The sequence below is a fragment of the Pseudochaenichthys georgianus genome, chromosome 10, assembly GCF_902827115.2.
Source record: "Pseudochaenichthys georgianus chromosome 10, fPseGeo1.2, whole genome shotgun sequence".
In the NCBI taxonomy this organism is placed as follows: domain Eukaryota; kingdom Metazoa; phylum Chordata; class Actinopteri; order Perciformes; family Channichthyidae; genus Pseudochaenichthys; species Pseudochaenichthys georgianus.
This window is the reverse complement of record NC_047512.1, coordinates 2,303,774-2,331,756: the sequence shown is the minus strand read 5'-3', so window position 1 is coordinate 2,331,756 and position 27,983 is coordinate 2,303,774. Positions and strand designations below refer to the sequence as shown.

Genomic DNA, 27,983 nt, shown 5'->3' with positions numbered 1-27,983 from the left:
ACAGGTCAGAGGTACATGGTGTACTTCTACTCCTCGACAGTTCAGAGGTACATGGTGTACTTCTACTCTCTACGGTTCAGAGGTACATGGTGTACTTCTACTCCTCGACAGTTCAGAGGTACATGGTGTACTTCTACTCTCTACGGTTCAGAGGTACATGGTGTACTTCTACTCCTCGACAGTTCAGAGGTACATGGTGTACTTCTACTCTACTACAGTTCAGAGGTACATGGTGTACTTCTACTCCTCTACAGTTCAGAGGTACATGGTGTACTTCTACTCCTCTACAGTTCAGAGGTACATGGTGTACTTCTACTCCTCGACAGTTCAGAGGTACATGGTGTACTTCTACTCTCTACAGTTCAGAGGTACATGGTGTGCTTCTACTCCTCTACAGTTCAGAGGTACATGGTGTACTTCTACTCCTCTACAGTTCAGAGGTACATGGTGTACTTCTACTCCACTACAGTTCAGAGGTACATGGTGTACTTCTACTCCTCTACAGTTCAGAGGTACATGGTGTACTTCTACTCTCTACAGTTCAGAGGTACATGGTGTACTTCTACTCCACTACAGTTCAGAGGTACATGGTGTACTTCTACTCCACTACAGTTCAGAGGTACATGGTGTACTTCTACTCTCGACAGTTCAGAGGTACATGGTGTACTTCTACTCCTCTACAGTTCAGAGGTACATGGTGTGCTTCTACTCCACTACATGTATTTAATACCTTTAGTTACTTCACAGATGTTGATGAATGATGTGAAATCTAATCAAGTGTTGAATCAGACTTTAGTTCCACCTGGAGTAAATCCACCAGCTACCCTGCAGTCTACAAAGTACTTCAGACTAGCTGCACCTTCACCAGCTACCCTGCAGTCTACAAAGTACTTCAGACTAGCTGCACCTTCACCAGCTACCCTGCAGTCTACAAAGTACTTCAGACTAGCTGCACCTTCACCAGCTACCCTGCAGTCTACAAAGTACTTCAGACTAGCTGCACCTTCACCAGCTACCCTGCAGTCTACAAAGTACTTCAGACTAGCTGCACCTTCACCAGCTACCCTGCAGTCTACAAAGTACTTCAGACTAGCTGCACCTTCACCAGCTCCCCTGCAGTCTACAAAGTACTTCAGACTAGCTGCACCTTCACCAGCTACCCTGCAGTCTACAAAGTACTTCAGACTAGCTGCACCTTCACCAGCTACCCTGCAGTCTACAAAGTACTTCAGACTAGCTGCACCTTCACCAGCTACCCTGCAGTCTACAAAGTACTTCAGACTAGCTGCACCTTCACCAGCTCTGAGAACACTTTCATGATCAATCATTATAAAACATATCATATATATTATTCTGAAATGGACCAATCTGCACAACGACTACTTTCACTTTTAATGACAGCACTTTTCTTTTGAAATGAAACATAACGAGGACCTGCATCAGCGTTCATAGAAGTTAATATCTTTATTAATATTCTCTTTACAATATTGAAAAACAAAAACAGAAACTTCTTAATAAAATCTCTCACAGAGAAACAACAGGCCGAAACATGGGGGGGGGGGGACATTGATTACAAAAATAAACTTTACGAATGAAAACAAATTCAAGTGAAGTCTGCACAAACAACACACACAGACACACACTGTGTACAACACAATACCTGCACACTATAAGGTGGTTTTCTACACAGTTAAAGGCAGGAACAGACATTTGACGTGAACCCACAGCGATGAGAGAAGCCGCTCGGAGAAAACATCCTGAGGTTGGATTAAAAATGTCATTTCGAAAAGCAATGAAATGTGTTTCCTCAGGTGTATTTTAGCAATGAAACTGGTTTGGATACGATTGGGTAATTATAGAAGACTTCTGCTGATCTCCAAAGACATCCTGCTTTACATGCTTATTGGACGGGAAGAAATGCAGCACATTTTAGACGGAAAACGGAAAGGAAATGTGATTAAAATCGTTAACATCATTCATCCAGGTTTCACACGTGAATCAGACCGAAGCACAAACGGCCGAGTGGCCCGTGCTGCGTGCTGCACACGGGAAACACGGAGACCTCAGATTATTACAAAATCTCCTAAAATGTAAATGTTTGCTTGTTATTCACCATTTTGCAAAATTGAAATATTTGTAATATTATTAATATTTAATACAATCCATTATCCATCACCTATTTATTAATTATCCACCTTAAACAAAGCTGGGGATAATTATTTATTTACAATTTCTAGATTATTTTGTTCTCTTATATGTGTGTATCAATGTACATATATATGTATCTACTTATTCTTCTTGCATAGTTTCAGTTGGATCCCCTCTGGTGCAAAATGTATATTCCAATATTTTATTAAAAACTAAATCTTAAGACAATTATAAAAACAAATCTTAATTCAAATGAGTCGTTGCTCTCAACCCTCCAAGGCGCCAATGGAAAGATACGGTGATGTTTGATCGTGAATGTTGTGGCGTATTTTTACATCTGTCGCACAATGCGCAACCAGCTGCTGATGATTACACGTATGTTTTACCATTCCAAATGGCTGCGTAGCCCTCGCTCTACTCCAGTCCCCTCATTCATATTCATTATGTACAGAACATGGAAACAGCCTAATACACAAATACATCGACTAACACCAACTTTACGGCTTCCATATATTTCTTTGCGGGGATCCAGCCCCCTGCATGTTAACGGTAAACAACGGTAAGCAGTGCAATGTTTATCCTGCTCACCTTTAATACCTGTACATTTGAAATATAGGGCCGACATTAGACACACGGTAAACCCTGTTGTGTGTTTTGCAGTTATTGTAGGATTACATCAGTTTCCCACCGCACACGGCAGAGTAGGATGTGACTGTTCACACAGCTCAGGATTCATCCAATACCGGCTGCTGCTGCTAACTATTGAATCACAAGGTACTGTTGAATGGTTTACACAACGCTATCAATGTTTGTGGAGCTGAACATGTCGTGTTTACGAAGTGAAATGCAGGAGATAGTTTGCATTGCAGTGAGTGTTTGTGAATCGGATTCTGAGAGTCAGATTCTCTCGTGTTGAAGCTTTAAAGAAAAAAAAGTCTTATCTCTTCGAAACAGTTCACAGTCAAGTCAGTAACACTGTTCACATTTTCACAGCCCTCACGAGCTCGTGAGGGCTCTCGCGGCGCCTCTTCTCAGACAAAAGGGGTGAACCTCTGCTGAACTCCCTCTGCAGAAGAATCGAGAAAAAACTCTTGTAGTCGAGACTTTGAGTCAAACAGATAAACTCGAGTCAGATCTCACAGAGTTTTTGAGTTTGAAAGCTGTTCACAAAGCTGCCTTAACGTGGAGAAGCAGAACAAATCTCCGTCTATCTTCCCTTACGAAAGTGAAGAGGAACTCAAATCACCCCAGAAACAAGTGTCTTCCAACATGTCCTAAAAGATATATATAAAAATATCACGCATTGTTTCTGATAGCAACGTTCCTGATAGGCCCGTGGGCGTAAAGCCAGACCACATTTCCGATATTATGTAAAATCGGCAGAACATCTGGATCAGCTCCGTTGTTCCCCCGTTGTTAGAGATGTGGGTACGGAGGAAAAGAGACCTTTAACGTATCGTAAACGTGGAAAAGTAGAACATATCTCTGTATATCTTCCCTTTTTCAAGTGAAAAGACTCAAATCACCCCAGAAACAAGGGGTCTTCCACCATCTCCTTTAAAACATGACTTCCTCACAGCTACCATAGTCGCTCTCCACCATGCTGGAGCCATCGTAACTTCTCATGTTTTCTCTCGCGGGTCGAGTTTGAGGTTGCGCGGTTTTAGCTTGCGGCGGCGGGCTAACTTGCTCCGCGTACGACGGCATGGCGACGCTCAAGCGCATGCTGAGTCTTTTATATCCGCCCGAAACGTTGTCCAGACTCTGGGTTTTGTGCTGCTGAGTTGGGTAGTAGCTCATGGCCGTGTATTCGTTTGGGCATTGTGTTTTGGGCAAAGGAAGCCCGTCTGGACCCAGGAAGTTGTCCAGGTTCTGGTTGCTGTAGCACGGAGGCAGAGGGGCGCGGCGGTCGCCTCGTTCGAGAGGAAACGGGAAGCCGCCGAATCGAGAGTTTCTACGAGAGTCCATGGTGGAGGTGGAGGTGGAGTACGTGTCTTCCACGATGTCGAACTGAGGAAACTCCTGAACAGGAGCTGGGCGGCCGTAGTAGTCCGGGTCTGCAGGATAAACTGAGAGAAGAGAGGAATATTTAGAGTTATTTATCATGATATAATCTCTAGATAGACAAGTCTGGCAGATCAGCCAATTATACTGTAGTGCTTTTTAGAACATACTGTATTCCATGACATTTTATAGTATGATTTTTCATGACTAAATATATTGCGACTCTTAATGACTTTTTCATGACATTTTGTATGACTTCCGTTACTTTTGACTCTTCATGGGATTTTTCCTTTAATAAGCTATGATGCAAACACATATTTATGATGCAAGTGTATGGATATTTATTTTTTACACTTTTCAATAATCTTTAGCGAGCATCACATGTCTTCTAAAGGTGGCACAGCACGGTCACATGGCTTCACGTCGCCACCGCTAAGCTAAAGGTGGCAAATGTTGGGCTATAAAGGAACTACATCACGGTCACCTGACTTCACGTCGCCACCGCTAAGCTAAAGGTGGCTAATGTTGGGCTATAAAGGAACTACATCACGGTCACATGACTTCACGTCACCACCGCTAAGCTAAAGGTGGCTAATGTTGGGCTATAAAGGAACTACATCACGGTCACCTGACTTCACGTCACCACCGCTAAGCTAAAGGAGGCTAATGTTGGGCTATAAAGGAACTACAGCACGGTCACATGACTTCACGTCACCACCGCTAAGCTAAAGGAGGCTAATGTTGGGCTATAAAGGAACTACATCACGGTCACATGACTTCACGTCACCACCGCTAAGCTAAAGGAGGCTAATGTTGGGCTATAAAGGAACTACAGCACGGTCACATGACTTCACGTCACCACCGCTAAGCTAAGGTAGGCTAATGTTGGGCTATAAAGGAACTACAGCACGGTCACATGACTTCACGTCACCACCGCTAAGCTAAAGGTGGCTAATGTTGGGCTATAAAGGAACTACATCACGGTCACATGACTTCACGTCGCCACCGCTAAGCTAAAGGTGGCTAATGTTGGGCTATAAAGGAACTACAGCACGGTCACATGACTTCACGTCGCCACCGCTAAGCTAAAGGTGGCTAATGTTGGGCTATAAAGGAACTACAGCACGGTCACATGACTTCACGTCGCCACCGCTAAGCTAAAGGCGGCTAATGTTGGGCTATAAAGGAACTACAGCACGGTCACATGACTTCACGTCACCACCGCTAAGCTAAAGGTGGCTAATGTTGGGCTATAAAGGAACTACAGCACGGTCACATGACTTCACGTCACCACCGCTAAGCTAAAGGAGGCTAATGTTGGGCTATAAAGGAACTACAGCACGGTCACATGACTTCACCACCGCTAAGCTAAAGGTGTGGCTAATGTTGGGCTATAAAGGAACTACATCACGGTCACATGACTTCACGTCACCACCGCTAAGCTAAAGGTGGCTAATGTTGGGCTATAAAGGAACTACAGCACGGTCACATGACTTCACGTCGCCACCGCTAAGCTAAAGGCGGCTAATGTTGGGCTATAAAGGAACTACAGCACGGTCACATGACTTCACGTCACCACCGCTAAGCTAAAGGTGGCTAATATTGGGGTATAAAGGAACTACATCACGGTCACATGACTTCACGTCGCCACCGCTAAGCTAAAGGCGGCTAATGTTGGGCTATAAAGGAACTACAGCACGGTCACATGACTTCACCACCGCTAAGCTAAAGGTGTGGCTAATGTTGGGCTATAAAGGAACTACATCACGGTCACATGACTTCACGTCACCACCGCTAAGCTAAAGGTGGCTAATGTTGGGCTATAAAGGAACTACAGCACGGTCACATGACTTCACGTCACCACCGCTAAGCTAAAGGCGTCTAATGTTGGGCCTGATGACGTTTAGTCGTCTCATTTAGACCACCAGTGGGGTATTTACTGACGTATTATATGTCGTAGAACAAAACGTTAACATCTCTTCAGCTTGTGTTAACCACAGACCATATTTCAGGCTAACAACCAAAAACACATTCAGAAAACCATCGACCTTGAGACAAGGAGAACAGAAGTGCTAAACTAAGTTTGGCACTAAGTCTTGAATAGTTGCAACACAGTGAATAAGCTCTCAGACTATCAAACTCCTGCTGTCACTGAACGAGGAACACTGGCTGTGTGGGACGGATTTGAACACGTTTTAAAACGCTTTAAGTATTTGCATATTAAATCCTTTTTAAGGAAGGCGTGGGAACAGGAAGAAAGGAGCTGTCTCTACATTTATTTTATTATTTTAGACTAATTGCTCTTGCAGATTCCCTAAGACTGTAAAAGTAGAATAATCCTCTTTCCTTGAATTCAAATCAACATTTAGACACTTCAAGGACGACCTTGATGAAAAGCCCTTTAATACGTCCCTGTGTGCTCCTAACATTTCATCCCTTTGAATTTGTCCCTGAAATTAATCTCCAGCTAAGTCCCTAACCCTGAAATACTTTCCAATGCTAATGAAATGTAACACCCAAGACACTTTCTAAATCTTCCTACGCAGGGTTTGCCAACAGGTGTCGGATAAAAGTTATTTTTCTCAGTTTTGTCGTGGAGATTTGTTGTCGACCTTGCAGCGAAGCTTCTGCATGCATGACGCAGTTATTTGTGTATTCGATCATTTGGTTAAATTGTCTAAATTAGCATTACACGTGTTGTTATTGACATTAATTCAGGCAGGGGTTATCATGTGTGCTTAGGGTTCAAAATGTGCACTCACTGAATGCAAACAAACACTGACAGCCAGGGGTTACATCGGGGGGTTTGATATGTGGTGGGGCTCTGTTTGAAGCTGTATATATATATACTGTATATGAGGCCCTAAAGTATCTGCTCCATTATCTGTATCAAAGGCCCACATTGATGCCACCAAATGAAAACATTCAAAATAGAAAGTACTACAAATAAATTAAATTACATCTTAAATTATTAATATATCATTTTTACAAATATCCAACCTTCAAATTTACATTTTAAATCTGCATTGCTCTGCACACTTGCTAAAGAACATTTGTGTGGTAATCTCAGTTCATTTGAAGGGCTGCGTGAGCATGGGCACCAGTATGTGAGTAAACTAAATGTCACTTGTTAGACGCTTTTATCCAAAGCGACTTACATACTCAATGCTGTGCTCAATGCAATCCCCACAGGAGACATTTGGGGTGAAGTGTCTCAGGGACACTGCGACATGCTGACTGCAGTGGGGTTTGAACCTGTGCCCCCCTGATACCAACACCAAGGCTCTACCCTCTGCGCCACACGCCTCCCTAAATCTCACTGTAATCTATTTAATTATTACTCAGCTTTATGCACACACATACATTTAGCATGGTTTAGGAAACGGGCTCTGTGTCACACACACACACACACACACACACACACACACACACACACACACACACACACACACACACACACACACACACACACACACACACACACACACACACACACACACACACACACACACACACACACACACACACACACACACACACACACACACACACACACACACACACACACACACACACACACACACACACACACACACCACACACACACACACACACACACACACACACACACACACACACACACACACACACACACACACCACACACACACACACACACACACACACACACACACACACACACACACACACACACACACACACACACACACACACACACACACACACACACACACACACACACACACACACACACACACACACACACACACACACACACACACACACTCCGGGCGGTGCTGCAGCTCCTGATCGGATCAGAGACATGTTCACTAAGCCGAAAAAACTATATCCGGTCACAGAGATCTGCTATTTTAAAGTCAACACATATCGACCCTAAATAGTCTATATTAAGAACGAGAATAGAACGTATATATCGTTTTTTGTAAACATATGACAAATGTGCGAGGCTGATGACGTCAGAGCATCGTGCTATGAGCTGGAGCTTAGCCCCGGCCCAATTTAACCCCTGCTGATAGCAATCAAGCGCTAATTATAATCAACAAAAGATTATAAAGCCCAGGGTGTTTGATTTGAGCTCACGGTATTTGACTGACAGGAAACACAGCGACGAGCTCTTTGCAGAACATCTTCAAATTCCTCCCTTCATGCACAACATCTCGAGCTAGCGAGGGAAATATTAAAGAGAGACTCAGAGAACATTAGCAGAGAGAGTTGCAAGGTGAGAGTGTGAACAAATTGATTTACAAGAGTGGTTTTTAATTAGAAGTGAGGCTGAGACAAATGATGGAGGAAAAGAGAAACCAAGAGAGTGAAAGATGGACGAAGAGGTGAGGAACAGATCAAAGATCCGGGAGAGAAGTGGTTTAAGAGTAGAGATGAAGACAGGCTGATCAGGAGCCCGACGCGAGCCCCCAGGAAGTGCGCCGGACTCAGATGAAAATATTCGTGGTGGCCAAACGGCGGTACTACACTTCCGTTTGATTGCCAAGCCCGGAAACACTTTTTCCCATTGACTTACTTGGGGAAAGAGTGGTCTGTAAATCGTTGGATAATTTTTTTTAAACTAAATAAACTACCCAGTATGAACGTTTGTATAGCCCTTATTAAAAACATTCGTTCCTCAAGTTGTAAAAATGTGCTAAACGTTATTCTGAGAGTTATTTCCCTCTGCATTATGAACGCGCATCTAACCCACGGGACCGCGCCGCCCGGCACGTTCATGTTACGTGTTCAGCATGGTCCCGACCAATCAGAGCACACTGTGCTCACAGGGAGGGTGGGCTAGAGCTATTGGAGCTAGTAGTCCTGAACACGTTCAAGTTACGTGTTCAGTACTACATGCGTTTATCTTTACCCATGGATGCACAATAACAACGGACCCATATCGCCTTACTGCCAGCCAACGGAGCTGTAATAATGGATATATTGCACATTTTTGCTGTAATTCATCATTTGTAAAATATTATACTACATGGGCTGTATGATTAAATCTTGTACCGTAAATGTTGTATTAAATAAAGTTAATATTACCAACGTTAGATTAACGTCCCTGTAGCTTCTTATTGCACTAAGAAGCTTATTGAACTATGTATATATATATATATATATTAGGGATGCTCCGATCGATCGGTCACCGATCGAGATCGGCCGATACTCACTCTCTACCGATCGATCGGTGCTCTCTAAACATGCCGATCGCGAGAGCCGATCGCATGACGTAAAATACATGACACTTTTCTCTGTGCGCGGAAAAACAAGCTCGCCAAAATGGCTTCACCGGTCTGGCATTATTTTGAGGTGTCCGAAAAAGACAGTAAAATAGCGGTATGCAACGTGAAGCAGAAATCCTGCAGCTCCGCCCGCTGCACCGGTAAGCGGAGCGAAACACACAAGAGTTAGACCTAACACACTTAGCTATTTTATCTACTTCTGGAACAAGCTAAACTAGTTATTATAAATATATGTATTCTTCACTGTCGGGTCACTCATTACTGGATCAGTGAGCTGCATGAGATGCTGACAGGTTGTCAGGAGGGGGAGAGAGAGAGGGAGAGAGGAAAAGAGAGCGCTTCCGCTCATTTATCCCGTGTTATTCTCCAAAGTGAATGTAAACTTGAATAATGTACATCATTTGAATGTAATAATGAAGTTGGTTGTTGTTTGTGGAAGCTCCAGTGAATGAGCCCCATTAACTGAGTTTAAACATCACTTTAAATGGAAGATTTAACGTGATGTTTAAATCTTCCATTTAGGCCCCGCCCACTCCATCGGATCGGCGATCGGTATCGGCCGATACTGATTCCAGCGATCGGCCCCGAAATTGGCGATCGGAGCATCCCTAATATATATATATATACAGTGCAATCACTCTTTCATGCTAAATGAAGCTCTGTTGGATATCACTAGATCCTGTTACAGCGTATTATAAGTACATAACGATTGATGTGTGCATTAGCATAATGACTAGCTAGCCGCTAGCTGCTAACTGCTGCCTCGTTAATATCAAATCCATCATAATAACAATCCATTACCATGCTGTCATGAACGCACGGTGCTGTTCCGTGTACGCAAATTGACGTGCTTGATGTGAACGAGCATTTTGGTTAAAGTTGCGCATGCTCTATGAGCGCACATACGGGTACTTCTCAGGCATGCCGGGTAATCTGTGACGTTTCACTCTCTCAAAAGTTGGGCCATTTTATCATCATGCGCCAATGAGCAACTCTCATAGGAATGAATGAGGCTCCGCCTCCCACGCTGTATCCAGTTCTTATTATACATCCATGATCTAGATAGGCATGAAGGCACATTATGCAATGTGCAATGTGCACATTATCCCGCTTATTACATGGCCACATTCTCAACAAAGTAACGATATGACTCCCAATATTAATTGAAATGCTTTTATGGATTTAGAAAATGATTTCATTGATTTAAAAAATAGTTGTATTGATTTAAATTGACATGCATCCGCTAAGAAAAATAGTTATATTTAAAAAAACGTCTTGAAAATCTTTCTATGTCCATAAACGGCTTCATGGTGACTGACAGTGTAATGGGGCTCTGTGATTAGATTCATCATCACCATTTCAATAACAGCAATTGTGAAAGAAGGCCAAGAAGGTCCATCATTAAGTCTTTGTCTATCATCGTGCCAAGCTTTTATAATTTATATCTTCTTTTCAGAGTTTAAAACCAATTGTGTGCAGAGAACATAGACAATGCAGTCAAGTGGCACAAAGAAAAACGGAGTGAAGAGGATTCAGCTGACGTCCACTTTAGGTCCTGGATGGATATCCTCGTGGATTCATCTTCCTATTATACACACATGCATTTCCAAACATTTGGACTACCTATGTTGCAAATGTATTATCTTTTCAATTTACACACGGCATCTATTGCACGTCTGTCCGTCCTGGGAGAGGGATCCCTCCTCTGTTGCTCTCCCTGAGGTTTCTCCCATTTTTCCCTTTAAACTGGGTTTTCTTTGGAAGTTTTTCCTTGTACGATGTGAGGGTCTAAGGACAGAGGGTGTCGTAGTATCATACTGATATTCTGTACACACTGTGAAGACCACTGAGACAAATGTAACATTTGTGATATTGGGCTATATAAATAAACATTGATTGATTGATTGATTGATTGATTGATTGATTGATTGATTGATTGATTGATTGATTGATTGATTTAACAACGAAATTGATAACGACTAAGGTCACACAGGTGAACCCTCTTCATCTGTATGGAGCATAGGTTATTGATCTGTTGCCTGAAAGAAAATATGCTGCACACAAAATCAAAAGGAAGACTGAGAGAGAAAGGTTAGGAGGGAAAAACGGAAGGAAGCAGGATAACAAAAGAGCAGAAGGAGATGGGGTGAGTAAGAGTGCAACAGGAAAGAAAAAGGCAATACAAATAAAGATAATAAGAGACGGCGAGACAAAGCGCCTCATGCAAGAACATTTTGTCTCCTAAAACTGAGATTATTTTGTATGGATTTGACACCATGCACGTACTTTAATTGCACAAAACGTTGTCGGAAATGAGTCGCGGCGATGTAATTAATGGCGGTGTGCGTTCAAAAGTTTGGGCCATTGACAAAATTGTCTTCAAATTACCATATAAAGCTCTACTTTGTCCACACAAATGATGGGTAAAAGTTATAAGCCTTTTCATACACTGGTATTTCTAAAGAGGAACGTGTGGTAGGAATGTGTCACAAGTTTGAGGTGGAGATTCAGTAGAAGATGTATCTTGAGTTTTTCTACAATTGGCACATTTATAAAACTTAATTTAGATTTATTTGTTTTGTCTGATTCATTGTTCTATTTTGGCAAATAGGTTTCTCCTTGAGGCCTTAAACAGAGTAAGAGAAGGTGCCATGTTATTTTATGTATCTTCAGTCAATCTTAAATTTGACCAATCACCTATTCGTCCATATTACAATGCTTTATTAGCTAGTTTGATTTAGAATAACAGAATATGGGGGTTTCAAAATGATGGACCATTGGGGAAAAGATGTAGCATTGGGAAAAAGATGGGCCATTAGAATGAAGATGGGCTATTGGGAAAATGGGCAATTGAAAAAATGGGCCATTGGGAAGAAGATGGGCCATTGGGAAAAAGATGAGCCAATGGGAAGAAGATGGGCCATTGGGAAAAAGATGGGCCAATGGGAAGAAGATGGGCCATTGGGGAAAAGATGGGCCAATGGGAAGAAGATGGGCCATTGGGAAAAAGATGGGCCATTGGGAAAATGGGCAATTGAAAAAAATATGGGACATTGGGAAAAAGATGGACCACTGGGGAAAAGATGGGCATTTCGCCGAGAGATAAAGACAACCAAATAACAGGGTAAGGTGAACACAAACACTGAAAATGCTCATCATCCATAAATCACACACCTTCGTAGTCCATGTCCCAGTGGGTCTTCCTGATGGAGTCGTTATCCGAGCTGGACGGGGGTCTGGGTGGGAGGTTAGGGGCCACGCTGCACACCACCGGCCCCTGCATCTTTGGGCATGAAACCCCCCCCGAGGAGATGATCTGACTGCCAGGGCGCTGCAACCTGAACGGCGTGTTGTCGAGGTCGTTGTTGGGACCGACCAATGAGCTCATCTCGATCGGGTTCATCTCCCGCTTCTCTGCTTTCATGCTCTTGGTCAGGGTGGGGTGGAAGTAGCTGTGGGGGGAGTTATGCAAAATGTTAAAAGATGATACACAAATAACCCAGCTACTAGTTGCAGTAAATAGTCAATTCATGGTTTGTTCTGCTTCAAAATCAAGACATAAACTGCTGGAAAAGCATTGTTTTAGATCTTTCAAACCTAACCCAACTAAACCAAATCCAAACAGACTCTACTGTAGTTTTAACCTCGACTAATGGAATATGTTTGACTTTATAAACTTCACTTCAGACAGAAACATCAGCTCTTACCCATTGAAGTCCTGCACACAGACAGGCGTCTTCTTCTTATTCTGGACGTAACGTTTCCTGATGCAAACGAAGATCCCAACCAAGAGAAGTAGTCCCAGCACGCTGACACTGATCTCCATGATCTCCATGTAGCCAATCATTGGAGACACCTGATAGGACAGCATCAATTAAAGATAATGTCTAATGCATGGTACCTATGGAAGTGTCATTGTAGGTACTAAAACACTAAACATGGTGAAGCAGCTATTAGTTATTATGCTCCAAATATCTGGAACAAACTCCCAGAAACCTGCAGGTCCGCTGCAACTCTGACTACTTTTAAATCCAGGCTGAAGACTTTTCTTTTTGCCGCTGCTTTTAATTGAACTATTCCTATCTCACACTGCTCTGTAACTTTTATTAATTTATTTTGTCTTTCATTTTTGTAAAGCACTTTGAATTGCCTTGTGTTGAAGGGTGTTAAATAAATAAACTTGCCTTGCCTTACACTGTTACTAATAAAAACAGAAAATCAATTCATGATATATGCTTGGACTTACATTATGCATCGCCTCACAGAAGAAGGAGTCACCTGTGAGTTTACACTCATATCCTTCAGGACACAGATTGGGCGAACAGCACCTGCAGGAGAAAAGGAAATAGGAGATTTAGGAGATTTTAAAGATAATCTGTAATGCATGTTATTTTGCTGATGATGTACTGCTGACTATCATAAACAATCCATCGTCCTCTAAAACCTCAACAACCACCAGGAGAACAAATCTGGAAACTTTTTGCTGCAAGTTTGGATCCTGAAAATGTCAGAAATGGATTCAGCTTTCTCAATAACCCACAAAACGACTCCAATATTGTCAAAATCAGCCAATATCAAACTTCTGTCCATATGGGCTATAATGCTGATTATTGCTAACTAGCAACAGCTAACACTTGGACTCAAGGAGCTCGAAAATAGAATACTACAGCACTTAAGGTTGGACCATAATGTTAGTAAGCTTAATAATAATAATACATTACATTTATAAAGCGCTTTTCCTGGTGCTCAAAGTGCTTACAAGCAAGTAAAACAAAATAACAACAAAAGTAGAAAGTGCTAAGCTAGGAGGAATACGGGCAAGGGGTTAGTTGATTAAAGTTAACATTTAACAGTTGTTATGGATGTAAAAGGGCTGCATAATACACAGTATCATGTTTTATCTAAATCCCAATGTCAACAAGCAATTTGTTGTAATTAAAGGCAGCAAAGGTCAGAACTGAGCACATTTTAATATGGATTGCATTATTTACCGTTAGTGCTTATTGCATATTATAATCAAGTCCTGCAGCGCTAGCATGTAAAAAATAAACACGGATAACTGACAGTAAGATGCAGTTAAAAGTTTCACATGTAATATTTCAAGGATATCTGTTGACATAGATTTTCTTTCTCAGGCAGAAATCCTCTTTCAGCTACTCATTATTCAGGAAATGTTAACAATGATGTCAGAAACTCTGAATAGTCTGGATTGTGGTCCAAAGATTAAATAAAAAATTACAGCACGAAGGTGTCCACCTTGTCCCGGGAATTAAGGTTATATTTTACTGATAAGGCAGAGAGCTTCACTTCCAGACTTACGACCCAGAGGACGGACCGGCAGACCTCTGATTAACAGATGCCGCTGCTTCGATCTGACAAAACCTATCTTTTTTGTTTTATATAAAAACTGCCGGGTGTTCGGCTTTTCAAAAATAATTTCCCAGGTGTTCAAATCCCTAACTGTGCACAGAATAGTACATAGCAGTAGTTACAGAGCAAACAGAGCAAAGTCCAGCATGTATTACTTTTTCCTAAGGAGATTAGTTTTTGGAAAGTTTCTTGATTAAATAAGTTGTCAAGTGCTTTATTTTATTTTGTATTGCACTCATTCATGTGGATGGTATTCAATTCAACCATTGAAGTCATGTGACCGTGCTGTAGTTCCTTTATAGCCTAACATTAGCCACCTTTAGCTTAGCGGTGGTGACGTGAAGTCATGTGACCGTGCTGTAGTTCCTTTATAGCCCAACATTAGCCTCCTTTAGCTTAGCGGTGGTGACGTGAAGTCATGTGACCGTGCTGTAGTTCCTTTATAGCCCAACATTAGCCACCTTTAGCTTAGCGGTGGTGACGTGAAGTCATGTGACCGTGCTGTAATTCCTCTATAGCCCAACATTAGCCACCTTTAGCTTAGCGGTGGTGAAGTCATGTGACCATGCCGTGGTTCCTTTTATTATTTTGTTGAGCGAACCAGGGAGATGCTAACTTCTGGGTTGACCTAGAAAAGTACGTCATCAATGCACCCCTCTATTATAAATAGATGGTCCTCCCATGTACTTGTGAAGATAATTATCCAATTAGAATCACTGTGGTTACGCACTGAGTTAATCACAACCCTACCTGTGTCACTGATCACTTATAATCCCCACGAGGGGCATCGCAATCCCACAGGCGGCCATAATGAAAGCAGGAATATGCAAATGCTGCTGTAATTTCATTTGAATGTGACTGTTCCTCTTTGTAAGATGCTGGTGGTGTGAGTGGATTAACATCAGGTTGTGTTATAGTACCGAGTGTGTGCCCAATTAAATATGCATGCATATTCAAGGCCATGCACAGCTTTTGAGGAATGCAAATGCGGTACAAGTGATGTTGCATGTAATAAGGGGTTGTGTTTGAGTTGTACAACCTTTGTATACGTAATAAGGATGAAGGTGTAGTGGCCTAACAATTCCAAACATGTTGGGCATTTTCATTTTAAAGAAGATAATTGTAATCTTATCTAAAAGCTTCTAAAACAGCCTTTCAATTAATATTTAATACTAAAACTCTCTGGTTAAACAAGAATAAATAAATATATATAATGCGTTGAGCTCTTGAGGGAAAACAAACACACATTCTACAGGAAAGAAACTAGAAAATGCAGTGAAAAAAATAAAAAATGAAAGGACCCAATACCAAACCCTGTGGGACTCCAGATTTAACATTCAATCATTTTCGACTTTCTTTCAGAAAAATTAACATTTGGTTGTTTTGAAATGACTTTACTGGACCATCCCTTTAATAGCATGTACCTGTATTGGCATGTAGTTTGTCATGATTTTAAGAATATGTTTAAAGTGAATAAATAAAATCTGTGTTTACCGTGCTTCAGGTTTGTCCAGCGAGCAGTTGCACATGTAACCGTCACTCTTGGGCACACACACCGTGCCGTCTTTACACGGATTGGAGACACACAGGTTGTTGTTGAGCTCGCAGCGGTTGCCGTGGAAGAGTCCTGAACACCTGCAGCGCGCCTCTGCAGAGAAAACAGAAAACACACAAAGAGATATTAAAAAACTACAGCCACAGGTTTCCCCTGAAGGCAAATAAATAAACAAAGCAAATGTCAACCCTCACCTCCAGAGATCATAAGAGTGTCTTTGATATTTGACGGTAAAGATTGTGTTGTTGTGTACCGACATGTCTGTTATTGGCAAATAGTTCCACAAAACATGAACAGCAAACATCATGCTCTGTGAGTCATCCAGAATCAAAAGCGAGAGTCATTCGTATTCCTTTTTTTTTATTAATAACCTGCAAAAAGCAACTAAAGCTGTCAGACTGGAAATGACCGATGCCGAAATATCCTTTAATAAAGTGCCATTGAAAGTTACTTCTTGAAGGGTAAAATAAGTAACCAATCCAACTCGAAGTAGCAATAAATCAGAAAGAAAGAAAACGTAACTCCCCCGGTGTCGAGAAACATCGGTGGATTTTTCTTTTTAAGTTTTAAAGTTCAAGTAAGCCACAGAAAACATTTTATTTTAAATGCATACATCACCAAGTTGACTAAATGAATTGCTTAAAGGACATCTAGTTAATCGGCCCTCCTACTTAACATCACAATTACTACCTTAGGAAATAAAGTTCCTCAGTAGTGGAACGACTTTATATCCTGCGGAACAAATAATACAATTCCCTCCGTGGTTTTCCGCCTGTCTCATTAAATTTCATCGACCTAGTGGGATCAATTGGGAAATAATATTTATTTGTTGCTCGGCATCCCGCTCCAGGATTTGTGTGTGAAGCATAAAATGAAATGTGATTTGACGAGTTGATGAATAAAGTCCTGAGAGAAGTCTGTATCCTTTATTCCACAGGGTCACAGGGAAAAAGCTCCTATTGTACTGACGGGGGAAAATAAATAATCCGGTTCCTGACTCTGAGATAAACCCTGCGTGTGGAAACAGAAGGCAGACTTTCATAACAGTTTCAGGGTTTGTTCGCTCCTCTGAAGCCCTGAGATCTGTATCTTTTATGGCTTTATGTCTGATTTTATATCCACCCTGTGCAAGGGAATAATATCATTTTAAAGAGAGTCTTTATCAGCTGCTATTTCAAATAGAGAATAAGTCAACCCTGCTGTTTTGTGAGACAATGCAGAGGAAAATCATTGTGCTGCAAACCCCTTGGACTTCCATTTCTATCTTTTGTGTTTCGACAGATGCATTCAGCCAGTTAGAGATAACGGCAATAAGCAGGCAGCCACACAAAGAGCCGGAGAGTGATAAAGATTTCAGGCCAAACTAATCTGTCATGGCTGACTGAGAGGCTGTGTAGTAATAATAATAATAATAATAATAATAATAATAATAATAATAATAATAATAATAATAAGCAGGCCTGGGGTCTACAACATTTATCATTTTTTGTAGAATTATTTAATTTTTCTTTATTCTTGTTTAATTTTGTATATATTTAATATTTTATTCTCCATTTCTTGTCTTTTTACATTTTTTTCGTGCTGTGTTATTTTACTTTTGGTTTTAAATGATTTTTTTCCAACCACAAAGTGATGTGTTATTTGGGAGGGGTAGTATTTTCTGATGTGAAGCACCTTTTGTATATAAATAAAAGATTTCAATTTAATTTTTAATAAAGGATATAAGCTGTGCACCTATATTTTTTTGGGAAGTTTGAATAGCTTTAGGTCTCCTCTTCAGTCACTCACCTCCTCCAGCATCCTCCTCGCAGACCCCCTGGTTCTGACAGGGGTTTGTGTCGCAGACCCCCCTCCGGCTGCAGCATTGGTACGACCCGAACACCCTCCTGCTGCCAGGCCCCGCCCACTCCGACGCATCCCCCACTCTGATTGGCTCCCCGTTGAGTTGCAGGCCCTCCAAGCAGCCGCTGAAGTTACCAAGATGTTCTGGAGTGGAGGAAGCGAAGAGCAAAGCACCCTGGGAGCTCAGCATCCTGCAGGGCTGCGTCAGGGAGAGGTAGGACGGATGCTGCTGATCCAGGGTCAGCCTCAGGGCGCTGGAGTTGACCTCCAACAGGACGCTGTGCCACCTGCCATCTGACACCAGGTCAGATCTGATCTGTATCACAGCGATGTTCCCACAGCTGAAGTTGAACTGCAGCTCTCCGCCCGCCAGCTGAAGAGGAGGAGGAGGAAGATTTAGGAACAGTTTACTGTATTAAGGCCCTGACACACCAACCCGATTTTGGGAGTCAGAGGCCGTCAGAGGCTGTCGGGCATTCGCGGCGCCGTAGTCAGGTTGGTGTGTCCCGCACCGTCGACCGTGACACGCCTTATTTGGACTGCCAGACCCGATGCATGGCCGATTCAACATGTTGAATCGGCCATGCATCGGGTCTGGCAGTCGGACCAAATAATCACTCTGATTGGCTGTTCAGCTAGCGAATCAGTGCATGAGAAGCGAAGCGGAAGTGAGGGACGTAAACAAACGATTTAAGAAGGCACACACAGACTGCTATTCATTTTCATCTCATCATGGCGATCTGGAATGATGCAAACGAAGACCTGCTCATCACCTTGATCCAGGAGAGGCCAGCTCTGTATGATATTACGGAGAAAAGATACTCTTCTTCTTCTCTGTCTTCCGGTTGTTGCCTCTTTTGAATGACGAATACACACTACCGCCGCCTGCTGGTAAGGAGAGTTATTGCCACTCACGCACTGAAGTCGGTGCGGTGTGTTCCCGTGCGACACATGGCCAAAACGCAGGAGAACACGGCCAGGCAACAGCCGACTTCAGCGTCGGCTAGTCCTCTGGTGACTGCTTGGTGTGTCAGGGCCTTTAGAGAAGAATTGAGTTTTCATTGCCATTTGGAACAAAGCTGTTTTAAATTACCCTTAACGATCACCTGATCATAACGTGCCCTAGTTTATTTGTTGTTTTGTATGTTTTTTTTTTTACTCCTGCTTTTCTGTAAAGTTTTTCCCTCTATTCTAGCCCTTAAAGAGAAACGCGGATTTTGGGTCCTTAGCTTTAAAAAAATAAAAAGGAGGCGGAGCTAATGCCTGATCAGAATTCTACCGGAGATACAGTTACATTCTGCTTTGATTACACACCATCCTGTTCTAAAACACATCTAGGATTATTTCTGAAACAGTATGGATCTCAAATGCTTTTTCTCTTGCAGGTTTATCACAAGGTGAGTTCCTTTTTGTATTTCCTGCTTTTCAAACACATGTGTTCTACAGTACGGGTTAGCTCTGAGTGTTAGCGAGGCTTGCTAATGTCAACAAAGACGAGATTACGACCAAAACACGTCAGGCAACTCTCTGTGGGTCCGCCATCGGAAATTACGTAATATCGGCAGCAAATCTGTATCCGCTCGTTGTAGTCCTGTTTTTAAAAGATTTGGGTACGGAGGAAAAGAGAGAGGGTTATATTTTCTGACGCTGCGTGAGTTCCCCGACGCACCGGGGATTTATGTATAAAAGACATCAAAAAGTGCATTTTGCATGATAGGTGCCCTTTAATATCATTGTTATTATTCTTAATAACAAAAAGTTCAGCAAAGCCATCAGAAAATCAATTAAATGACAAAATAAGTTAAATGGAAGATTTTATTTTTTTTAAACATACATTACATTGCAGATGTTTATGCAAGCTCAAATTTACATCCAATAGTTTTGCATGCTCTTTTCCCCCATTTACATATAAGGTGCATCTTATAATTTATAATTGTATGTTTAGCCGTCATGTGTAATTGATTTATTTGTCCAGTTATTGCAGTGTGGAGGAAGAGAGCCGTTAGCGACAGTATATTGTATTGGAGAAGCATGAGGTGTCGTTGCTAAATCGATTCTGTAGCTAATGTGCATATTACAAATAAAGCCCCTGAACCATTTGAAACAACTCTGTTTTAATTACCCTTAACGATCACTTGATCATAACTTGTCGAAAAAAGTTTGGCAAAGCCAACAGAAAATCTATTAAATGGCAAAATATTTCGACACCTCAAAACAAGTTAAAAGGAACATAAAAAAAACAACTCAAAGTTTACATCCATGTATTTTGAAAGCTCTTCACTGCATTTACATTTACTTGGCATTTAATGCACACCAATAAATTATAATGTTTTGTTTTGCATCATGTTTGATTGATTGATTTGTCCAGTGTGTAATTCTTCCCCTGGAAGTATTGATTGGGATGTTTGCAGGTCAGCATTCGTCTCAGGGAAAAGAGGAATACATTGAAAGACAATCAATGTTCAAAACGCTTTTATAGTAATGTAATATTTCTATGTGTTAACGTGCGGTGAGGATCCTTTGATGTTCAAATAAAGTCACTTTAATAAAACAGTGTTGAAATGTTTTAAGCTTTTTGCTTGTGTGAACTTTAGTATGGAGAGAATACATATATCTGGTATGTGGTGGGTTTTAGATTCAGTTTCTATGTAAGAAAATGTGATAAAAGATTTAATTTGTAACTCTGGTTATAGATTCAGTTATTATATAAAAAAATCTGGTTAGAGATTATATTTTTGGTGCTCCCAGAAACCTGCAGGTCCGCTGCAACTCTGACTACTTTTAAATCCAGGCTGAAGACCTTTCTTTTTGTCGCTGCTTTTAATTGAACGATTCACATCTTAGACTGCACTGTAACTTTTATCCATGTATTTTTCCTTAATGTTTATTTTATTAGCTTTTCTTTTTTAATGCTTAATGTCTTTCATTTTTTTTTTGTAAAGCACTTTGAATTGCCTTGCGTTGAAAAGTGCTCTATAAATAAACTTGCCTTGCCTTGCTTAAGAAAAGTGGTTATAGATTCAGTTTTTTGGGAACAAAATCTGAAAGTAGATGAGTGTTAACCCAAGTGACCTTGAATTAGGGTTAGATCCGAGCTCAGAACAGTTCGAGTGTAACACTTGTAAATATGCAGTGGTCTTTGGTGTCAAATATTTCTTTGTTATTCATTTATTATAATCACAGAAATTCTGTGTTCTGTATTTAATAATTCTGTGTTCTTCATTTACAAAACTTTAAATATCTGACTAGGTCTCAAATCAGTGAGCAGAACATCCGAAATGCAGTCGCTGTACTCAGAAGATTATTTCCGTGTCCTTCACTCTTCCCTCTTCTCAATGTGTTCCATGTGGGAGGAGTCTAAGTGGGAGGAGTCTAAGTGGGAGGAGTCTAAGTGTGCGGGGGAAATAATGTAATAACGACTGATTTGTTAGATATCTGTTGTCAGTTAATAAACGGAGATCGGCTCCAACGGCATGCTGACTCTGGTCTCGTCCTACAAAAGAAACACCGCGCAGACGCCGCTCACACAAGTCAAGTGAAACCGTAATGGATACCGTAACTGGAGACTTCCTGCATTGAGAATATAAACACGTCTTAACAATTAGATCGGCTCTCGTTGGTAAAGCAATGTTCTTTGACTTTGGTTTGCTGCTGTCACTACTGGGGAACATTCCTCAGGGGAGACGTGATCCGTGACAGACACACATGACATTACGTTACGTTATGCAATCAGATCTGTGTGCACGGAAACGTAATGGAGGTGGTATTATATTGGTTTTTGTATTTATACGAGGGAATATGCATATCAATATAAGTATATATAACATTGATTCACAAACACTGCTGCATGTTCTACTTCACGCTGCAAACTCATATCATCTTAAAAGTCAATATTATGTTAGATTCTGTTCGCCTGCAGACATCTTATCCCTAACAGCAAATGGCGACGCTCTTTAAAGTCGAAAGAGATGAGCTTTCAGTATACATGTTGGTTTTACATTTCTATCCATCCATCTATCCATATATCTATCTATCTATCTATCTATCCATATATCTAACTATCTATCCATATATATATATATATATATATCTATCCATCTCTCTCTCCATCTCTCCATCTATCTATCTATCCATATATCTATCTATCTATCCATATATATATATATCTATCCATCTCTCTCTCTATCTCTCCATCTATCTATCTATCTATCTCTCCATCTATCCATCTCTCTCTCCATCTCTCTATCTATCTCTCCATCTATCTATCTATCTATCTATCTATCTCTCCATCTATCTATCTATCTCTCCATCTATCTATCCATTATCTATCTATCTATCCATATATCTATCTATCTATCTATCTATCCATATATCTATCCATCTATCCATATATCTATCTCTCTATCTATCTATCTATATATCTATCCATATATCTATTTATCTATCTATCCATCTCTCCATCTATCTATCCATTATCTATCTCTCTATCTATCTATCTATATATCTATCCATATATCTATCTATCTATCTATCTATCTCTCCATCTATCTATCTATCTCTCCATCTATCTATCCATTATCTATCTATCTATCCATATATCTATCTATCTATCTATCTATCTATCCATATATCTATCCATCTATCCATATATCTATCTATCTATCTATCTATCCATATATCTATCTATCTATCTATCTATCCATCTATCTATCCATCCATATATCTATCCATATATCTATCTATCTATCCATCTATCTATCTATCTATCCATATATCTATCCATATATCTATCTATCTATCCATCTATCTATCTATCTATCTATCTATCCATATAACTCTCCATCTATCTATCTCTCTATCTATCTATCTATCTATCTATCTCTCTATACAGTTTCAACTCAGACTCCACTGGGAATGGAGCTCTACAGCATCACTAAATCTACATGAAATCACCACCCTGACAACAGCCCTGATTGGAAGGCAGCATGCGTCCTGCAGGGAGCTTCAACACGATGCTACGTCATGTGTTCTGCTCTCTCTCAGGTGGACCAGCTGAGCACGCTGATTTAGGGTAACGCAGGAAGAGCTTCTGCAGTTGACTTTATATGCAAATAAATGAGGAAATAGAGTCCGGTCTCATGCAACGGCGTGTGCAGGCGACTTTTAAACAATTCAATTAAGAATTAAGAAGAACAATCTTATGATATATATGCAATTATATGGATTTTTACAAATACATATTGGCCTCTGTAACTTCTTAATTTGAGAGTGATTCGTATTTTACGACTGTCCCTACTAATTGCACCATACACACTATTTGATTTAATTCCTTTAAAAATATATTGTTTCATTTATTGTATTATTTAAATCATTCAATTATTGTTCAGTATTTTTATTATTATATGTATTATTTTGTACTTATTCATTTAGTTGTAGCTGTTGTTAATTTTTGGATTCAAACAAAAATATATATATTTATTTATCTCGTGCCTATGTTACTCCCCCATGGTGCCTATACAGTATATACAGTATATACAGTATATAATACTACTCATACTATAATATAATGTTTTGACCTAAACATCGTTTTACCTTACTCGTGTTTTGTATTGTTTTTACGTCATATAGGAGAGTTCTTCAGTCTGGCTTCTGATCTGGTTTCATTGTCTCGTGTTTTACATTTGTTTCATGTCCCGTCTGTTTTTATGTATTATGCTATGTTTTATACAGTTGTTGATGTCCAGCACTTTGTTCACCTCTGTTGTTTTGAAATGTGCTATAGAAATCAAATGGATTGGAATTCCTTGTTTTTCTGCGTATGTGTCGTGTGCCATAAAGCACGTCGCGCTTCATCCAATCAAATACAAACCTTTATTAATATTAGTGTTGCCTTTCGGAAGTCGCTCTGGAGTCACCACAGAATGCAGGGTAGGGCCTTCTCAGATAACCGTGTTATTAAATTCCTTTTGAAGCCGTTTCTGCTCACAGCGAAGAGAGCAGACACCATAGATTTCAGAACGAGTGGAAATCACCCCGGCGACGTGACGAGAGCTGCTCCGTGTAGAGGGTTATTCATGTCTCGTAAAGAAGACAACAATGAATCATTCTCTGTGAACGCGCCTGTTTAATATCGTGCAGAAGACCTTGTGTTGTAACGAGCCGTCCGTCCCCTCGAGGGTTCAGCACGTCAATACCCGTGGAAGACGGCACCTTGTTATCTGCGGCTTGTTTTCCAGGGAAAGGGCAACACGCGTCTCCCGTGCAGAGGCATCGCCATCATCTCACTTTAAAAGGGCATTGATGAGATGATTACGCCGAATACGCAGGGGGTAATAAACCAGATGTGTATCGGCGGCGCTGAGGAACTTTAAATATGTGAGTTTACCGCTCCCGTCTGATATTCAATCAGGCGTTTCGCACAGATAAACACACGCTGCCCCGCGGAGTGTAGTGGAAAATGTTATTATTATCATCCTTATTATTATCCTTATTATATCTTTCATATGTTTAAACCAAATGCTTCTTATTTCCTCTTGTTGTGCTTTTACCATTATTATTCTATTATATTCTCTTATGAGTTTCCCAGTCTCTGCAAGGCCACAGCTGTTTCAGCAGACTGGGAGACTCATACACAGTCAGACACATCACGAACTTCCCTGCTCTGAGAACCGTTATGCTATCTACTCAAGGCCACTGGGTGTCTCATCAACAATCTGACTGTGTGAACCCAGATTGTTCTCTTTCCCACTCCTTTTCTATATGACCTTTGCTTTTCCATTGTTCTGCGCACTCTCGCGCAGACTATCTTATACTCTGTGCGACTTGTGACATTATTATATTATTGTATCGTGTATTTGAAGCTTCAAATAAATAACCAAAAGACAGCTTTGCTTGATTCACCATTTATTTGTATTGTTCATTTGACTTGTACTCTCCAGCGCTGTGTTGGGCCCTAGATTTCCATAACAGGAGATAAGGGAGGGCCGTATCAAACGTGTTTTCATCTGCAAGAAGAAGGGCTAAGAGAGGATAACTTGATTCACGCTGCCTTTGTCAGAACAGACGATGTGTAAAGGCCCAGGATAGTGTTTCCCAGAGAAGAAGGGATGAAGGTCAGTTTTCGACAGGTTTATTTTTTAACTCAATCGTCTCGAGAAAGCCAATCAGCGGTGAGCGTCTTCGATGTAATACTTTTAGACCCTAATGATTTAAATAAAGACTAGTGTTCATGCTGGGTCGTTTAACGTATTATACGCTGATTCACAGACGTCTCTTTCCCAATGTACGTCAGGGACTCGAACAGGAGTGTAGTACCCTTATTTGGCCACTATTAAAAACTACAACTCCCATGATGCCATGCCGATACAAAAGTCACAGATATGGGCGACTTGTGTGGAAGATATTGACAACAATTAATTTTTTCAAATGATCATCAAACAGAACTTATTTTTCTCTTTTGATATGTGTCGAAGAAATTGTATTTTATTATAAATAACCACACGCGTTGCATATCGTCTAACAAATGAGAGTAAAACAAAAAATCTGAAAGATACCACGTTGGAAATCTCTGTTTTAAAGAGCGTCGACATTTGCTTTTAGAAACCAACATAATAATAATAGATTTAATTTGATGGCGCTTTTACAGGTGCTCTAAGACGCTTTACAGATATAGTGAAAGAAAAGGAAACAACATAGTAAGCAGGGATACCATGTCTTTCTTTTTTCATCTTTTTTTTGTATTGTTATTACACTTTTCTTAATATAGTTCGCTATCTGTGTTTATTTTTTGTTTTTTTTACTGTTATGTAACATCTAGTCGAAGTCAAATTCCTTGTACGTGTCAACCTACCTGGTAATAAACCTGATTCTGGGTTTTAGGACGCGTCACTGCTGCATGAGTATCATCTTCCTCAGGGGGGTAATTACCTGTAGCGCCCCCCAGTGGTTGGTGTTGTTAGTGGACACGATGACGCCGTGCTGCTGGGAAGTTTTAAACCTCAGAGACAGTTTGAAGTCCTGGTCGTCCTCGTCCATCCTGTGGAGGTACTTCAGGTACGACTTGCCATCAAACCTCACCGCAGACTCTGCAATACAAAGATAACTGAGAGTGAGACGAAAGAAAAGCCAAACAAGGTTAAATCACTTCCTGTTGGAGGGTCTGTGACCACCCGATCGGCACCGCGGATGAAGGCAATAATCAAATGTATATGGCCCTAACGGAGAAATTCCAAATCTGAGACAGACCTTTCAGATTTAGCAATAACTGTCATATAAGAACAATAATGTTTTTTTTATGAAAAATATTTTATGTAATTTCCCTTTTCCAGGAATCTCAACAGACAACGTTTGGCCAGACTAAATCATTTCTAATGTTAAATAAATGAAAACAATTCATTATATATGAATTATTAATGCCATAAATGATTGCATACATTTACAGTTTCTCATGTTTCCAGTGTGATAGCTGTCGAACAAAGTCAAATCCATTTCTCACTTATTCTAAGAATTAACTTAACCAGCTAAAAGGCTTTCTTCTCGAATAATCGGGAAATTACGTTGTAAACACATAACTCATCTCCTCGTTTTTTTACCCTTTGTGAAATGCCTGTGTCGAACCCTAACCCGAACTGATGGTTCCCTTCTCTGCGGGTGTGTCAGCCTGTTTTAATCCGCCCTCCACGTGTTTTCAGCACCATCTTATTTATCTTAATGGCGTTCATATTTATGTTTTTATTACTTCTTACATGTTTTATAATTTTAAATGTATTTATGTGTATGTTTTTATCTGAAAATGATCAAAGCCACATGAGGAGGGACGCTTTTATTTGTTTATTTATATTTATTTTAAATTATTTTATTACCTGGAGGCCGGGAAACCACCCGCAGAGGGGACCTCTTCACCTACCTGCCACCGTTTTAAATAAAAAACGGCTACCCTTTGGAATCTTTTAAACTTACCCGACCTCGATTTTAATGGTTTCTGTTTTTCAGTGACATCCAGTTCATTATATACGATTTTACTAACCCGGTGTGCCTTCCTTTATTTTATTATTATTAGTTAATTTTAACACTCCCTTTACTTTTTAAATTCATATTACTGGGGAGAATGTTTTAATTATTTATATTTGTATCATTGCACTTGTGTTTTAACTGCACTTACACTTCTATGCACGGCTTTTACTAATAGAACTGGAGTCACTTTTAAATCCCCAACCTAACCCTGTCCTACTTTGGTTGCTGTACGTAGCTGTCCAATATGGCAGACCAACTCGCGCTTGCGCAGTGCAAATCGGGAAGTCACAGGGTCTAGTAACTTCCTTTTTGAGGGTTTCATTACTTCCTGTTGCAGTGGGTAATTACTTCCTGTTGCAGTGGTTAATTACTTCCTGTTGCAGTGGTTAATTACTTCCTGTTGCAGTGGTTAATTACTTCCTGTTGCAGTGGTTAATTACTTCCTGTTGCAGTGGTTAATTACTTCCTGTTGCAGTGGGTAATTACTTCCTGTTGCAGTGGGTAATTACTTCCTGTTGCAGTGGGTAATTACTTCCTGTTTGTTGCAGTGGGTAATTACTTCCTGTTGCAGTGGGTAATTACTTCCTGTTGCAGTGGTTAATTACTTCCTGTTGCAGTGGGTAATTACTTCCTGTTGCAGTGGTTAATTACTTCCTGTTGCAGTGGGTAATTACTTCCTGTTGCAGTGGGTAATTACTTCCTGTTGCAGTGGGTAATTACTTCCTGTTGCAGTGGTTAATTACTTCCTGTTGCAGTGGTTAATTACTTTCTGTTGCAGTG

The 27,983-nt window shown here is 40.6% G+C and overlaps 1 protein-coding gene across 1 annotated transcript in view; it reads right to left on the bottom strand.

Moving 5' to 3' along the window:
- Positions 1-1,449: 1,449 nt before the first annotated feature.
- The window catches only part of fat2 (FAT atypical cadherin 2), a 40,607-nt gene continuing 14,073 nt past the window's right edge, over positions 1,450-27,983 (bottom strand). The window contains exons 6-12 of the mRNA XM_071204674.1: positions 26,118-26,275; positions 18,138-18,564; positions 16,289-16,442; positions 13,671-13,752; positions 13,132-13,280; positions 12,599-12,876; positions 1,450-4,217 (exon numbers count right to left, since the gene is read on the bottom strand). Of these exons, the coding sequence (XP_071060775.1) occupies positions 3,706-4,217; positions 12,599-12,876; positions 13,132-13,280; positions 13,671-13,752; positions 16,289-16,442; positions 18,138-18,564; positions 26,118-26,275 (1,760 nt within the window). The 3' untranslated portion in view covers positions 1,450-3,705. The remainder of the gene's footprint in view (positions 4,218-12,598; positions 12,877-13,131; positions 13,281-13,670; positions 13,753-16,288; positions 16,443-18,137; positions 18,565-26,117; positions 26,276-27,983) is intronic.